General features: G+C 47.8%; 1 protein-coding gene across 1 annotated transcript; it reads left to right on the forward strand.

Annotated features, from left to right (window-relative positions):
• The first annotated feature begins 8,581 nt into the window (after nt 1-8,581).
• Nucleotides 8,582-14,045, forward strand: LOC136497876 (protein IQ-DOMAIN 32-like). The gene is made up of 6 exons (XM_066493756.1): nt 8,582-8,972; nt 10,299-10,970; nt 11,088-11,258; nt 11,799-11,855; nt 11,954-13,538; nt 13,666-14,045. Exons 1-6 carry the CDS (start codon nt 8,868-8,870, stop codon nt 13,683-13,685), a joined length of 2,610 nt encoding a protein of 869 aa, XP_066349853.1. The 5' UTR covers nt 8,582-8,867; the 3' UTR covers nt 13,686-14,045.
• The last annotated feature ends 3,516 nt before the right edge of the window (nt 14,046-17,561 follow it).

Genomic DNA, 17,561 nt, shown 5'->3' on the forward strand with positions numbered 1-17,561 from the left:
CTGTGGCATGCCCGGTTTGGCCATCTCACCTTTGACACGCTCAGGTCGGCTAGAGAAGATGATCCGAGGGCTACCCCACATCAAGCACTGTAGGTGAGCTGTGTGATAGCTACCTGGCCAGGGAAGCAGAGGAGGCTGTCGTTCCTAAAGGCGGCCAAGTATTGCGCGGCGGACACTCTCGAGCTCGTCCACGGTGATCTTTGCGGGCCAATCATGCTAGCCACAAACGGTGGTCGGCGGTACTTTCTCCTGCTCAGTGGATGATTATAGTCGCTATATGTGGCTGCAACTCCTAACGAGCAAGGATGAGGCGGCTGGAGGCGATCAAAAAGTTCAAGGCACGCGTAGAGGCGGAGAGCGGCAAGAAGTTGCGCGTGCTGCGGACTGATCGCGGATCAAGGAGTTCACTTCGGTGGAGTTCGATGCGTACTGCGCGGATCAGGGTGTGGTGCGACACCATACCACACCATACTCGCCATAGCAGAATGGCGTGGTGAATTGGCAGAACTAGACGGTGGTCGGCATGGCTCAATCCATGATGAAGGCCAAAAGCATGCCGGCAAAGTTCTAGGGAGAGGCGGTGACCACGGTGGTGTTCATCATTAACCGCGCGCCCACCAAGGCCCTAAAGGGCAAGACGCCGTTCGAGGCTTGGCATGGACTGCAAGCCGAATGTGTCCTTTCTCAGGAACATTTGGCTGCGTCGGCCATGTGAAGAACACCAAGCCTCACCTCGGCAGGCTAGAGGACAAGAGCACATCGATGGTGCTCCTAGGCTACGAGGAAGGTACCAAGATGTACCTGCTCTACAACCCACGTAGAGGCAAGGTGGTTGTCTCGCGCGACGTCGTATTCGATGAGAAGGCGGCCTAGGACTGGGACAATTCGATCATGGGGGAAACTGGTGGCTTCACCAGCACCTTTGTCGTCGAGCACTTGGTCATCCACGACGGTGGAGACGCTAGAGAGGAGGTGCCGACCACTCCAACAACAGAGCCGAGCACTCCTGGGGTAGTGCCGAGCACTCCTGGAAGGGGTGCCGATAACTCCAGGAGTGGTGCCTAAGCGGTCCTATAGTGGTGCCGACCACTCTAGGATGGGTGTCGAACGCTCCCATAGCAGGAGCCGAGAGGTCTTACAGTGGTGCCGACCACTCTAAGACTGGTGCTAAGCACTCCTGCAGTGGTGCCAACCACTCTAGGAGTGGTGACGAGCGGTACAAGAGTAGTGCCAAGCACTGCAGCCGGGGTGCCTGACCACTCTAGGTGATGTGCCAACCACTCCGACGGAATAGGGGACTCCATCGACGCTGATCGAGTTCGCCTCACCTCCAAGCGACATCACCGAGTTCGTGGATGCCTTCCACGACGGTGAGGAGGTGTGGTTCCACAGGCTGGACAACATCGTTGGTGGCACAGGGTCCTCAGGCCTGGAGGGTCGGTTGCTTAATGACCCAGGGCTGCTTCTTGTCAGTGCAGAGGAACCACCCACGTTCGTGCTGGCCGAGCGCGACGCAAATTGGTGACAGGGCGATGCTGGAGGAGATGAAGGCGATCGAGGAAAACGAGACTTGGGAGCTCGTCGATCCACCTCCTAGGATGCCGTCTGATCGGCCTGAAGTGGGTGTACAAGGTCAAGTGGGACGAGCTATGGCACCATTGTCAAGCACAAGGCGCGCCTTATCGCCCGAGGCTTTGTCTAGCGCTGAGGGCATCGACTTTGAGGAAAATCTTTGTGCCGGTAGCGCGCATGGAGTCTATCCGACTGTTGCTGGCTTTGGCAGCAGCGAAGGACTGGCGCGTCCATCACCTGGACATAAAATCGCCCTTCCTCAACGGTGAGCTGGCGGAGACAGTCTTCGTCAGGCAACCTCCGGGTTTCGCCGACAAGGGAACGGAGCACAGGGTGCTCTGACTGCGCAAGGCGCTCTACTGAGCTACGGCAGACCCTACGAGCGTGGAACGCCAACCTTGACGCCACGCTGGGCTGAGCTTGGGTTCACGCGGTGCGCAACAGAGGACGCGCTCTACACGTGGCGATGGGGGAAGGAGGAGCTCATCGTCGGCGTGTATGTGGACAACTTGATAGTCCGCGGCGCGCATGCGGAGGACATCGACAGCTTCAAACATGAGATGACTGGCTCGTTTTTGAATGAGCGATCTCGACGCGCTCTCCTACTACCTCGGCATCGATATGAGACAGGGGAAGGAGGCGCTCATGCTCGGTCAGAGCGCGTATGCCTCGAAGCTGTTGGAGCGGAACGACATAGCTGAGTACAAGCCGTGCGTGACTCCGATGGAGGAGCGGCTGAAGCTGATGAAGTCCTAGTACCGTGGCGAAGGTAGATGCAACACTCTATCGAAGCATCATCGGCGGTCTGCGCTACCTAGTCCACACGAGACCGGACATTATGTTCGCTGTGGGCTATGTCAGCCGCTTCATGGAAGATCCCCGAGAGGATCACTGGGCCGCGGTGAAGCGGCTGCTGCGCTACGTTAAGGGGACGGTGGATCAAGTGATCGTCTTCCCTAAGACCAGCGGAAGTGGGCTGTAGCTCACTGTGTTCAGCGATGCAGACATGTAGGGGGACATCGACGGACGGCGGAGCACCTCTGGCGTGCTCGTCTTTTTCGGGGCGGCTCTAATCTCATGGCTGTCGCTAGAAACAGAAGGTGGTGGCACTGTCCACGTGCAAGGTAGAGTACCTAGCGGCGGCCACAGCGGTGTGCCAAGCTGTGTGGCTGCCCCGGCTGCTGGGCGAGCTGACCGGTGTGGAAGCTCATCCACCAGCACTGATGGTGGACAACCAGCCCGCCATCGCCCTCGTGAAGAATCCGGATCTCCACGATCAGAGCAAGCACATCGACTGTCAAGTTCTATTTCCTCAGGAACTGTGTCGATGGAGGGCAGATCGTCATCGAGTTCGTCGAAACTGGTCGGCAACTCGCGGACGTCCTCACCAAACCGCTCGGCCGTCTTCGGTTCACGGAGCTGAAGAAGATGATCGGTACGGTGGAGGTTTTATGGTTAGCAGCAGGATTAGAGGAAGAATTGTAAAGTAATCTGCTACTCTCCCTCTATACGCGCAGGCAGGGGCAGGCGCCGAAAGGCCCCCCCTACTGCTGCACTGCAGCCACAGCAGGGGCAGGCGTCAAAGTCAGTCCTGCTGTCACATCTAGTCAATGTAGCAGCATGGCAGCCTGACATGTCTGTGTACTAGGATTAGATGGGTAGAGTTGTATATACAGCTTCCTACTGCAACTTAGTGAAGAGAGAGAGCTCAGTTTTGTCATCTCCTCTGCAGAGCTCCGGCCAACAGTGGTGCTTGTACTGTGTGTGTATGCGCTCTGTTCTTCCTCCCTCTTCTACCTCCAGCCGTAATGTGTGTGCGAGAACACCGGTGAGCGGTCAGCTCACCGTGCGGGAGATCTCGGGCCCAACATCAAATAGACCCTAAGCGGTTAGGGGTGACTTGAACATCGATAGAAATGTACTTTGAAAATTCAGAGAATATGGCCAGCGTATTACTACATGTCTTTAGTAAACTGCAGGTGTTTGAGATATATGATTCTCCATTCTCTAGTAACCACCATAGAGAACCCCATACTCGTTTTCCCTTCTCTCAACAAGCAGATACAACATCCCACCTAAAATTGTTCTACTAGTTGGTTTTGCTGTCAAACCTGCTATTCTGACATGAAATTGAAGTCCTACCTCTACTGATTTTCTGATTTGAAAGTGAAGTCCTCCCTCTACTTACTATATAAGTCCTTAATTTCTGTTAGCATTTCATTTCACTGCAGGAAAGGAAACACAAGGTTCTAGTTCTAATTCATTTTCCTTTTTCTGTATAAAAGCTGTTAAGACTTCTGGCATATAATACCATGATATAACAAGTTAAGTTGACATGCATGCTGCCCCAACGGCAGGAAAGGCTTGGTAGGTAGGTATCCCCAAGTATGCCTGTCTAACAAATGACAAGGCATCAGCCCACATCTATCATTGCAGTTGCCTACGCATAGGATAACACGGCTATCCCATCATTGCCAACAAGGATCCAGGTTAGTGCATGGTACTACGTACAGGTTGACAGATTAGGACGGCGATTAGCTCCCAATAACGAATCAGAAAACCTTTCGTGCATGGGACATAGTTGATTACAGTCGTAATCGCAATTATTTCGGTATGTAAATGCAGTGTCTGTTCATGTCAATTCAGTCATTCTTCAGAGCTGGGCGTTTTACATCACCAGGCAAGGTGACTGATGGATTTGCGAACCACTGCGTTTGATTATTTCTCTAAACTTAAGTGCACCTCAAGAGAAGAAATCTAGAATGGGTACTGTTTAAATGCACCTTTACTATTCAAGTGAAGAAATCTAAAAGGTTAATTAGCAGAATTATAGATGGCTTATTCGAGCCTTTATTGTTTAAATGCACCTAGTCCTTGAATTTTCAGGAACAATCAATTCATTCTCCAACGGCTGTTTTGTTTTGAAAAGCGACGAAAGAGTTCAGAGTGGTTCCTGTGCTGTGCTGTTCTATGCCATGCCGATAATTCTGAGCATAAGAAATATCCGTAATGGGTGGGACCTAAGAACAAGAAGCAATTCTCGGATGCCAGTTCCCAGTCCCCTCTGTCTGATGGGCTGTGGCCACTCAGACCAGACCTGCTCTGCTCTTTTTCCTCCACAAGCAACATGGAGTAGCCTGTCACTGCCTCCCAACTCTCTGGCGGTGACCTCTCGTTTAGGCACTAGTTAATTAACCACACCACACTTAGGCTAAGATAATCAGAGGATCCCAACAAACTCTAACCTAATGCTCTCCCATCCGAAGTGATCCGAGAGCTAGCTGGTGCACAGGTGCAGGACATGCTCTCTGTGATCCTCCAATCACTGTTGTCTTCACCTCCTGTTCGCTTGATCGTATCAGCCATGCTTATCAGCTATGATACAGTATTTTTCTCTCACAACAAAACAGCATCAGCCGGCTTATAAGCTACAGAAACGATCAAGCTAACACGGTGACTGTTTTTGGGGTGGTGGTGGGAGATTACTGTTATGTGCTTCTGAAACAAGCAATCCACTGCAGTGATAAAAAAGAAAAAGATACTACTACGAGGGAAGAAAGAAAGGTGTTGTATGGGGTGCCCGTTTTCATGTCATGACTTTTGTTATCCACTGAAGATATGCTTGGTGCGCGCTTTCCTTTGCTTTCTTGTGCTAAAGAAGTGTTAAACAATCCCACAGGATCATAACCATTTATTTATCTGGTGATTTCCTGCATTAGCTGACCTAAACCAGGCATTCATACTCTAAGCCCTTGTTTAGTTTCTTCCCTAAAACTTTACGGCCCTATCACATCGAATGGTCAGACACATTCATAGAGTATTAAATATAGACTAAAAATATAACTAATTGCACAGATTGTAACTACTTTACGAGACTAATTTTTTAAGCCTAATTAGTCCATGATTGACAACAAAGTGCTACAGTAACACATGTGTTAATGACAGATTAATTAGGCTTGATAAATTCGTCTCGCGGTTTACTGACGGATTCTGTAATTTGTTTTTTTATTAGTATCCGAACACCCTATACAATAACCCCATGTAATATCCGATATGACATCCTAAAATTTTACACCCTGAATCTAAACACCACCTAAACCAACTTGAACAACCTGACAAGATTTTTCAGCAAGTATTCACAGTCTGACCCTGCCAGCCACTCTGCCCCTGCATTGCTGACTGTTGCTGATCATAAAATATCCATTTTTTAGCAGTGCTAATGCCAGGGTAGCTGATATCCATTTTTTAGCAGTGCTAATGCCAGGCTAGCAGAATGGTCAAGATGAGCAGATGTTGACCATCCTAGCTATCCAGGATCAGGCACCAGTTAGCCGTTAAGGCTGTGTTTAGTTTCAAAAAGTTTCCAAAAAAGTGTTATAGTAGCCATCACATCTAATCTTACGATACGTGCATGGAACATTAAATGTAGATGAAAAAAAATTAATTGCACAATTTGGTCGGAAATCGCGAGACGAACGTTTTGAGCCTAATTAGTCCATGATTGAACACTAATTGCTAAATAAAAATGAAAGTGCTACAGTAGCAAAATTTACCAAATTTCGCGGGCTAAACACAGCCTAATGACCGAAATAATCATGGCTCCTTTTGGCGTCTGCAGCCTGCAGTGCAGGGCTCAGTATCCTGCTGCTCTGGTTATTATTTTCCTCCAGAGTCCAGACTCCAGGCCTTTAGGCTGAGCATCATTGCTGCATCGCCGACCGCCGAGAAAGCAGCTTCGTGCTTGGACGCATGCTCTCTGTGATTCCAAGGATCATTCACAAAGGAATATTTAGTATTTCATTCATACGCCTGGTTTACTGCCAGGACCAGACGCTTTGACGGCTGTTAGCGAGGAGATTAGGAGGATACTCCTAATAATAAACTCATCTTCCAGGAGCATGATGCTTAGTTTATTTACCATGGTAATCAGAGCTCTGAGAGGAGAGACCGGTAGTGCAACTGTGCAAGTACAGCAACGGGCGTGGGAGGATAATGTTTACGGCTTCCAGGGTTGAGAGAGGGGGAGGGTACCACTGCACGTGGCGGCAACGTGCGTCGACGGGGCGAGCAGGTGGTGGCCGGCGGCCGGCGGCCGGCGACTTGTCCATGTGCGAAAGGCTGGCACGTGCCTGGTGGTGTCGCGGGCCCACTCGCAGCGCGGACAGCAGCAACTCTTGCCCACGTGGCCCACCTCATCTCATGAGTGCTCCTTCAGTCCCATAGCAAGTGCACCTCTTAAATTTAAAATTTATCCTAAAATAAATGAACCTCGAGATATAGAGTGGTGTTTAAATCCAGAGAATAAAGTTTAGGGATATCACATCGGGTGTCACGTAAAGTATTCGTAATATAAAATAAATTACAGAAATCCTCAGTAATCTGCGTGACGAATTTATTAAGCTTAATTAATCCATTATTATCATATGTTTACTGTAGCACATTGTTGTTAAATCATGAACTAATTAGGCTTAAAAAATTTATAATACAAATTAGTCGCAATCTATATAATTAGTTATTTTTTAGTTTATATTTAATACTCCATGTATGTGTCAAACATCCGATGTAATAGGGAGTAAACTTTAGGTGGAGAAAGTAGACCAAACCTGAGACAAACTAATTTTACTTGCATAGCAGTGAGAGCACTACATGGAGCCCGCGATCCAACTACCAGGAAGAAAAGAGGCACAAACCGTGGCAGCGTTCAGCGACTGCCGCGCGTGCTCCGCATCGGCGCATGGCCCCGCTCCCGTAGTCCCGTTCCCGCAAGGCCGTAACGCGGCAGGCAGGCAGGCAGGCAGCTCGTGAGCGGGAGAGCCCGGGGCCGGCCAGCAACGGCATAATGTTGGTGCGGGCGCGGGCGCGGGCGCGGGCGCGCTCCGAGGGCGGTGCGCGTTTCCTCGCTTTTTCGGGCGTTTTCCCCGGTCGGATCGGCGGCAGGTCACGTGAACTCGCCCACCAGCCTCAGGGGCGGGACGGGACCGACCAGCCCAGTAGCCCACCACCCCCGCCGGCCGCCGGCCGCCCGGCGCCCGCCATGCGCCGCATGCGTTCCGCGGGCGCGGGGGCACCACCCCGGCACCCCGGGCGGTCGGGCGGCGTCTCCTCCCGAGGCCCGCAGACCGCAGTCCGCAGCCCCAAGCCCCGCAACGCTTTCTCGTGCTCACCCCACGTCTCCTCGTGTCGTGCCTCTCGGCCGTGCCTGTCCTGCCGGTAGCATGCGTTTTGCTCGTGACAAAGCACGGGAACCATTTATTAAGCAGCGAGCGAGCACCGGTGGCCCGGTACTCCGGTGCGGTGCGTGACGAGCATGGACTCGGACTCGGAGCCAGCAAACAGGTGCGTCACCATGCAAGCTACGGCAAGTACATGCATGTCGCTATGCTACGCTAGTGTCCCTAGTGATAGGCGTGGCGTTAATGCTTGCTGCCATTCGCATCTTTAAAGACGATCTACCCTACCGTAAGCCGTAATCTTCCAATCACAACAAAGCACAGACCAAATTCGCAGCGGCAGGACGCTGCCGTGCCGTGCCGTGAACACACAGAGGCTTCGGTGTCAGTGTGTCACTGTAGTCATCTCGAGGGCCTGCCTGCGGCTGCCTAATCTGTTTGGATAAGGACACTACGTGTTGTTTTCTGCGGTTTTCGGAAGGGCCGTTTCGCTAAAACACTTGGTTAATGGAAAATTTTTCTCGGTACCTTCTTCTTGCATAATTCATCAGGGAAAAGTATCTTAACATACCTTTTTAGTTAAGTTTAACCTTTTTTTTTGTTTAGGTAAAGTTGGCTAAAAAACACATGAATTTGGCGGGGAACGTATATATTTTACTTCTATATAAACATTTCAAACCAAATACTTACTGCTAATAAAACTACTAGGTTAATTAATTTAGGGAAACTGAAGATTTATTAAAGAAATCACAGGGGAAAATTTTATAAGAAAAAGGAAAGCACATTGGTTTTTTAAAGTGTAGTCTAGTCTAGATAAAGAAACGCACAGGGAAGGAGCGGAAAGAGCAGCGGAGCTGCGGAGGGCCCGAGGAGGGAGGCCTCCATCCATCCAAAAATATAAAAACGCCGTGCAGAGGTGCACAGGCACCAGCCGCAAGCGAACAAGCCAAGCCGCCGCAGCTGCAGGCAAACGCGCAGAGCAGAAGGAGCAGAGGCAGAGCGGCCATCCACTGCCGTCCTGTTCCGCCCCAGACTCCAGAAACGCACGCGCGCGCCCCGCGGAGCAGAGCACTTGACTGACTGAGCGACAGGCGGCGGCCGGTCGGTCGTGATCCTGCCCGCTCCATGGCGCGGTCCAAGAACGGCTGCCTCAAGATCCTCGTCTGCGCCGGCTCCGGATCCGATCCCGCCGCCGGCTCCGACGCCGACGCCGAAGACCACCCCGACGAGGTCAGCCGTGCTGCGTGCCCGCCTCCCTTGCGCCGCGGAATGCGGCGTCTCCTGCTCTATCGCTTTCTTACTGCGCGGCGTCTTGTACGGCGCCGAAAGTTGCTTCCTTTTTCGGCCTGCCGTGCTTGTTTCGTTAGATCTCTGCCTAATGCGTGGGGTTCAGGGGCAGGGTGTGTGTGATCCTTGTTAGATCTGGGTTTAATTCGAAGCGGGGAGCTGGAATCAAGTTGCGAATTGAGAGATTCTCTCACTGGTTCAGCTCGTTAACTTCGTCGGCTTTGAATTTTTTACTTTCGAATTTGTTTGCGATGTTGACAGTGAACAGTTGTTCATCATTTCGTGAGCATGATGTTGCCTTGGCTGCATGGACACGGCTCTTCACCTGAAAATTTCGTTCTTTCTTGATGAAACTAAAGAACAACAACAACAACAACAACAAAACTTTCTTTTATTCTGTTGCTCCATGTCCAAAGCTGCAGTCAGTGCCATATCTTGTATGGCTTAGGGTGCTGTTTTGTGTCGTCTTGATCCCATGTAGCACAGCAAGGAGGGATCTGATTCTGCTTTCTTTGTATGCTCCATGTAGTGCTCTCACTGCTATGCAATTGCTTTCACTGTGTCAACCTCGGCCTGTTGCGTCTGTCTTTCTCCTCTTCAGGCTTGGTTGTTTCCAGCCTTGTCCCTTCCTGATTTGACAATTTTGTTTTAAATGATGGGCTCCTGGTGACTATATCCGCTACTAAGGCTAGACGATAGGGAGGCGTTACCTGACTCTGGAGCAAATATTCTTGCACAGATAACAAAAGTATTGAGTAAAATTACCATTTGGGTTGGTGGATTCTTGTATGCACAACATGAAATTCAGCATGTGGTAGAACAGGTTATTGATTTTTGACAGGTCAGCTTGCATAGCTGTACCTCTTGAATTAGGGGAGCTTAGCTCATTTCAATTGACAAAAGTACGCAAAGTTTATTACACTTTAATGGAACATCAGTGTTAATAATAAATCAGAGATATTTTGCTTGCGATCTATAGTCTTCCCCGACTATCAGTACATGCAAACTTTTAAGTGGTGCACTTTGTCACGAAGTATTGCCTAAATTAGTTCAATGTAGTTTCCTCACAAAGTAATGCACCATTTTCTATGAAATGGATTAGTGCATAAACCTCACAAAGTATTGCCTAAATAGTAATACCTTCCACTTTTGCAATCAGTTCTCAAGTTTTCTTTTTGTATGTGTGGAAAGTAACAGAAGTTCTTTCAATTTCTGTTCCTCATATCAATTACTGAACTGCACGCTGATGTGCATGTTCGCTCTTTTCAGAACAAGGCCATATCAGATAAAAGCAGATGGAGCTTTCGTAGGAGGTCTACAAGGCATCGAGTTTTGAAGAACTCTGATATCTCAGAACCTGAAACTCTTAGTTCCAGCAAAGCAAAGGCTGACATTACACCGAGCAACAATGTTTATACTTCAACATATTCTTATGCCTCGGAGAAGCCTCTGCAACAAGACAAGCCAGATGAGAAGATTCTGCATCAAGAGAAGCCAGAGGGGAAGCCTCTGCATCAAGAGAACTCTGATGAAAAGCTGATGGAGAAGCCAATTGAAAAGCCTATTGACAAACTTATGGAAGAACCAGCTGACCAGATAATTGAAAAATCAATTGAACTACCTACTCAAAAGATAACTGAAACACCAACTGATGAGCCAGCTGAAAAAATAAATGATGCACCAACTGAAGAACCAGCTGAAAAAATAACAGAGACAGCATCTGAAAATCCAGCTGAAGGGACAATAGAAAATGCAACAGAAGAGACACCCGGAAGGGCAGTTGAGGAACTAATTGAGGAGCCAGATGATAGTATTTCTGTCTCGTCAACTGGGGTGAAGGAGGAAAACACCCCACTTCTGGAAGGAAGCTGTGCAGACCCTGAGGAAGATCATTTGGAGTCTGCAGCTACTAATCTTCAGCCTGGCAGTGGCACTTGCATTGTAAGTTGCAATTAGCTCTTTTAGCATTATGCTTAGCTGTTCCTCATCCAATGTTATTAATTGTTTATATATTATCAACGAAAAAAAATAAGACATTATCCATTTGCATGACTACAGGCAAGGGAAGAGCTACTGAATCAGAAGGATCTGGTGAAACTACAGGCTGTTATACGTGGACATCTAGTTAGGAAGCAGGCTTCAGAATCTTTACAATGCTTGCTTGCGATTATTAAAATTCAAGGGTTAATCAGGGCTCATCAAGCACAACATTCACCAGGAAAGATTCAGGTGAATGATGGCTTTCTGTTTAAGGCATTATCATTTATGATTTTATTTTTTTTGCATCGGCTACATTGGAATTGGATTATGAATGTATATCATGCGACCAGTGTTAGTGAACAGAATGACATTTTACCTGGCCCAACCATATCATGTGCCATTTATTGATACGAATTATATCTTTGTGATGAGGTTGTTTTGACGAGTCAGCTGAGTGTAGAGCTTTAGCAACATTAGTAAGATCTAAGATGTTTATGTGCAGTTTTTCCTAGTTTTAGCTAGCATCCTGGAAGCTGTTAATCTTTTGCAAGTCTTCGGAGTTTTTGTTTCCATTCAACTTGCTACATCTGTTGGTTATCTGCTATCTTTTTGGCTGTTGCGAAATTCAATCCCATTGCATAAGCGATCATCTTCTGCATCAAACATGTAAAAGGGTCGACATGGTTTGTGTTAGATTGCTGGCTGTAGCCCCCCTAAACATTCTTGAGAGCTGCAACCAAGTTCTGCTCCTTAGTTCTGTGAATTGACATGTTGTTTTCCCCAATGCAGGAGACTATTGTTCATTCTTCAGGTGAGAAATTGCTTCGCAATGGATTTGCTCTCAAGGTAAGACATGGGAATCCACATTCTAAAAGTCTAAACATATCAATCTTTTTTTCTATAGTTTGGATTTCCTCATATTCACATTGCATATCTTCTGTCAGCTCGTGGACAACACATCGACTTCAAAATCCATTCGCATAAAATGTGATCCTTCAGAATCTGATGTTACATGGGAATGGATGGAGAGGTGGACAGCCTTAATTCCACCAATCACTGTGGAGCACCTGCCAGAGCATGAAGAAAATAGTGAGTTGATGGGTGAAACTGTGACCGAACAAGTGACTGAACATTCTCAGTGTGATGAAGACATTGTTCAGTTGGACTCAGACCTATCTTTCCCCAAGTTGGTGGCTGATGATGTGAAAGAAACAGTAGAGACATCTGATTCTAGTGCCTTGGAGGCTCCTGCAAGTGTCCCAGATGAAAGCCCTAAGATGGAAATGAAACATGATCCTGAATCAGAGTTGATCGAAACTACTAATGTAGATGCTGAGCAAGTAACTGACCAAAAGGCTGAAAATGATGTGGACGAGCCTTTTATGTCCTTGGATCAACAATATACCCAAGCTGATGCATCAAGGGATCCCTGTCTACTTCCTGGAAAATTTGAATCATCCAATGAGGACAGCGGCGATTCATACAATTCTGAGCAGACACAGGAGATGGAAGGTAAAAGGTTTGTGGCGAGAAAGTCATGCAATCCAGCGTTTGCTGCTGCACAATTGAAATTTGAAGAGCTGAGTACCAATTCGACAGTCAGCAGGTCCAACAGCTCATCACATCTGGATGGGGTGAGCAAGTCAAGGGTGCACACTCCTAGTTCACAAGAAGATTACTCGTCAAAGCAAGATGGCACAGGCATACAAGAAAGCTCAGTTGGTCATGATACTAAAATGATAGTTGCTGCATCAGAATGTGGGACTGAAATATCAATTTCATCCACACTGGACTCACCAGATAGATCAGAAGGTGATGGTGGGGAGATCGTGATGGAGATTGGAGCTCTGGAAAATAGAAAATATGTCACTGACAAAGATGATAAAGACTCCAATATTGTCCATTCTGAGGTAAAAAATGCTCCTGAAGTAGAAGCCCAGCCGCAGAAGGAAGTAGAACAGAATGGCCATGTTCCTGTCCATGTTGAACCAGAAATGTCAGATTTGCATGAACGATTGGAAAAATCTGTCGCATCTTATGCCACACCTGAAGGAACTCCAACGAGCCGAACGACCATTCCGGAATCTCATGGAACACCATCAAGTGAGGTCTCTGTTAATACCAAAAAGAGCAGGAGCAAAAAGCCCAAGTCCCATGCAAGCAAGAGGTCGCTAGCTAGTCCAGGCAGTGAGTCAGTTGGACGGAGCAGCACCGACAACTTCTCAAAGGAATCAAGGCATGCCAAGAGAGAGAACTCAAGCAAGGCTGCTAAATCCGACCACGTCGACCAAGAACCTCGTATGAGCAACAGCAACAGCAACCCGTTGCCGAGCTACATGCAATTTACAGAATCTGCAAGAGCCAAGGCATCGTCCCCAAAGATGAGCCCAGATGTGCAGGACAGCAACCCAAGGAAAAGGCATTCATTGCCCATGACCAAGCACGACTCGCCACCTCGCATGCAGCGATCGTCATCGCAGGCTCAGCAAAACATGAAAAGCAATGGCCCTGCTCCTCACAACGCATCTGGTGAGTGCCGCTATTATGATTATGCATTATCCAGTTGTGTTTCAAAGTTCTTTTTTTTTGTCAAGACGTTCCGTAATTACCTTGTGATTGCTCTTTGACTTCTCCTAACGGACCTTCTTACGCGCAGACAAGAGGTGGCATATCTGATGGGTAGGCCGAGCACAGCAGCATATTTCGCGTGGGGGTGCCATCGAATATCTAGATGGATTTCGCGTGATGACTTGCCTTCTCCGCACACTCCATCTAATTCGTCAGATTTTTATTTTCTTGATTCGTCGTTGGAATACTGAGTATGGTTGGAAGAAGGGCAGCAGTTGCCGCTTGATATGTGTACATTTGTTGGTTCTTATTGGTTGTGTTATGTGACTGATAGTGGTTTCTGTGTGTAATATAATATGCCCCTTTACTTGTAATGTAACAGTGGCATCAAGAGTGTGTGGATTGGTCTGTTATATTTGGCGATATTGAAGTTTCTATTGGTGTGGATACGGCTCTCATTCCATTTCTTTCTGTATCTGCAGCCATGAATCAACTGTTTTCTGCTCGGGTCACCATGCTTCGCATTGTTTGCTTCATCGCGCGTGATGTGAGTTAGGGTGTTGTTTGCTGCTTTCAAAATTCACGTAACTCCAAAAAAAAAAGCGTATAGTAACGAGTTAAATCCTCTCTCAAGAGTAAAGAAATTTGTCACAAATGTTTAACTGTTGGTACATGCATCTAGGTGTATGGACTGGGATATTCGTTATTTCATCATCTGAAAAAAGGATGTTATAATACGCTGAAATTATGGACGGACGGCTAAAGAGTTAGACAAAATTCTAAAAAAAAACAAATGCGAGACGCGCATGTTGCTCGTCGGCCAAGGTGTGTTTGAATTGTGATTCTATTTCATCATATTCAAAGTGATTGCTGGCCGCGCCTGCCGCACGGTGATTGGTCCTTAAGGTGATTGGATTATCAGCCGGTGCTCTCAGCGTTCCGCGGACGATGTGGCACTATATATGCAAACGGAACGGCTTTAGTTCACGGCTGGGCCTGGCCCAATCGAGGCTGTTCGGGCCATGGGCTTGTGGCACCGTGCCTTACTATCGTGATTTCGCCGCAAGGGCTGCTGCTCGACAGCGGCGTGGAGGACGCGACTCGCGGCCACGCTGAGCTCATCGCCGGCCGCAGCGGCCTCGAGAAACATGATGCAGCGAGCGGTAGAACTCGCTGGGAGTCTTCTTCTCGTGGATGGTGAGCGTAACTTGGTTCCTCCTCCCGTTCTCCCGTCGGTGATAACAAGAAACTGAAGGCCCCGACTCAAAAAAGTTAAAAACGATCGACCTACGACGTGAGCTCACTAGGGAAGAGCGTTAGTTACGGCCGGCGAGGCCCCGTGTCGATGCCCATGGTCGATGTGACGAGCCGGCATCTCGTCACCAGCAGAACTCAAACGGTTTCGCTGAACAACAAGTTAAAACACTGTTTCAACTAATTTGTTGTGAAAGGAAAACGCTGTTCCAACTAAAAAATAATTTAAAAATATGGATTATAGCAGAAACGAATAAGGTACGCGATTAGGTGTGCCGCCGGCCGGCCGGCGCTGCAAGGCACGAGGCAGCATGCATGCTGTATGCGGTACATATGCCGAACCAGCGACAAACGAGGGGACGCTAGTTTTGCGAGTCCAGGTGGCATGCATTCTGAGGCTGGCGTAAGTGGTGGGGTGCCGGCGGGTGGCCTACTATTTTAGTATATGGGTTTTTGTATACGAAAGCATCTAGACTCCTAGTAGAGTTTCAATGATTAATGATAATATGTGATTATTGTGACTTACGTGTGTTTTACAAATGCAATTAAGTTAAGTCATGATAATGATAATTGATTGGACAATCATGTCATGCCCCTACGATGAAAATCGTATCGGTTTTCAAAGGATGGACGACAATGTTAAGGATGGACTAGGACTTGTTTTTCCTTTGACCGTACTATTAAGGGGGTATGGACTGGTAGCTTGACCTTTGTGAGTCTAGTGGGTTAGGTGTGGTGCACACTTGTCAAAACTAGCACTAGGTAGCTCCTAAATAGCCCTTAGATTAATTAAAGTAAACTTTATTCACATATGATTGCGAGTTGGAAGTGAATGGAGGGTTAAATATTGACCGGACGCTGGTTTCGGTGTGACCGGACGCTGGCATAGAGTCTGGTCAGTTCATTTGATCAAGGTGAAGTCGTCTAGATGTGACCGGACGCTGAGTGCCAGCGTCCGGTCAACTCCAGTAAGGTTCTAGAGAGGAAAAATTCTGATCAGATGCGTCCGGTCAGTAATGATCGGACGCTGGTCAGGTTCCGGCTATTGACCGGACGCTGAGCAGCAAAGTGATCGGACGCTGGGTTCCAGTGTCCGGTCAATATCAGTAAGGTTCCAGAAGGCAGTTTTCGTGACCGGACGCGTCCGGTCAGTGCTTGACCGAACGCTAGTCAGCGTTCGGTCACCACTTAACTGCTCGGTGGCGGGAAGAACTGACCGGAGCGTTCGATCACCCCGCAGAGGCACATAACGGTTCGTTTTGAATGAGGGGTTATAAATACTTCCTCTATTCACTCAATGGATTACTTTTGCTCATTCCAACAACTGAGAAACACCCTTGAGAGTGCCAAGAAGAGCAAGGTTCTAGCGAGGTGATTGAGATTTGAGAATCCAAGAGAGAGGTCTCATTAGTGAAATCAAGAGTAGCAAAGTGTACATCCACCCTTCTCATTAGGCTTATCGTGGTCAAATGAGAGTTCATGCTTGTTACTCTTGGTGATCGCCATCACCTAGATGGCTTGTGGTGATTGAGAGCTTGGTGATTATCCGGCAGAGCTTGTGGATGACTCAACTCAAGTTGTGAGCGGTTGTGGGTGATTCATCATGACGGAGTGTCAAAAAATCAACCCGTAGAGAGCACTTGATCCTTGCGTGGATCAAGGGGGAGCTACACCCTTGCATGGGTGCTCTAACGAGGACTAGTGGGGAGTGGCGACTCTCTGATTCCTCGGCAAATCATCACCGTGTTCCTCTTTCTCTCTTTACTTTAAGCATTTACTTTGAGCAATTCAATTCTTATCTTTATATTCATAGAATTGTCATGCTAGAGTAGGATTGGAACATAGGTTGCTAAACTTTTATGCGGTAGAACAATATAAATACTTTCTAGGCACAAGGGGTGAAGTGGGCTAACCGTAGGGTTTAATTATTGCAAAGAATTTTAGAATTAGCCCAATTCACCCCCTCTTGGGCATCTTGATCCTTTCAATTAGTGTCAGAGCCTCGTGCTCACGTATTTAGGCTTAACCGCCTAGAGAAAGATGTCTCACAGGGATGGACCTCCTTCTATCTTTGAGGGAGATGATTTTTATTGAAAAATCCACATGGAGACGTATTTAGAAGCTCTAGATGTTGGAACACTTAGAGTCGCCTCATAAGGATTTCCAAAACCTCGGGATCTCACGCACCCTCAAGGCAATGAAGTAAACTATGAGAAATGGAATGCAAAGGTTCGAAACACCATCTTTAGAGGCCCTTGCAAAGATGTGTTTAATCGGGTAAGGAACCACAAGGACGCCCATGCACTATGATCGGACATTTGTGCGCTCCATAAGGGAACTAAGAGCGAGAGTGAGGAACGCTATCATCTTGTTATGAAAAAGCTAAATTCTTTTGAGATGTTTCATAAAGGGAGTGCTAATGAAATGTACTCACGTTTGAATGTTCTTGTAGAGGAGATCAATGGGCTCGAACTTACACAAATGCAACCATCCGATGTTGTGAGAAAGATCTTGAGTGTCCTTCCCATTGACAAATATGGGCATATTATGACCGTGCTTCATCAAGGAGATCTTTCCACCGCTACACCGACTCAAATCTTGGCAAAGATCAATGCTCATGAGATGTACATGCACATCACACCACAAGATGGCTCATCCTCTACCAAGAAAAAAGACAAAGACTTAGTATTCAGGGCTAGCCAAGAGAAGGGCAAAGCAAGAATTGAGTGT

This window comes from Miscanthus floridulus, chromosome 12 (genome assembly GCF_019320115.1).
Source record: "Miscanthus floridulus cultivar M001 chromosome 12, ASM1932011v1, whole genome shotgun sequence".
NCBI classification, from domain to species: Eukaryota; Viridiplantae; Streptophyta; class Magnoliopsida; order Poales; family Poaceae; genus Miscanthus; species Miscanthus floridulus.

What these genes read in the sequence shown, in the direction of transcription:
- LOC136497876 (XM_066493756.1), top strand. Translation starts at nt 8,868, where the DNA reads ATGGCGCGGTCCAAGAACGGCTGCCTCAAGATCCTCGTCTGCGCCGGC. An exon ending in CTGGCAGTGGCACTTGCATT is followed by an intron (nt 10,971 to 11,087) that starts GTAAGTTGCAAT and finishes GCATGACTACAG; the next exon opens with GCAAGGGAAGAGCTACTGAA. An exon ending in TGCTCCTCACAACGCATCTG is followed by an intron (nt 13,539 to 13,665) that starts GTGAGTGCCGCT and finishes TCTTACGCGCAG; the next exon opens with ACAAGAGGTGGCATATCTGA.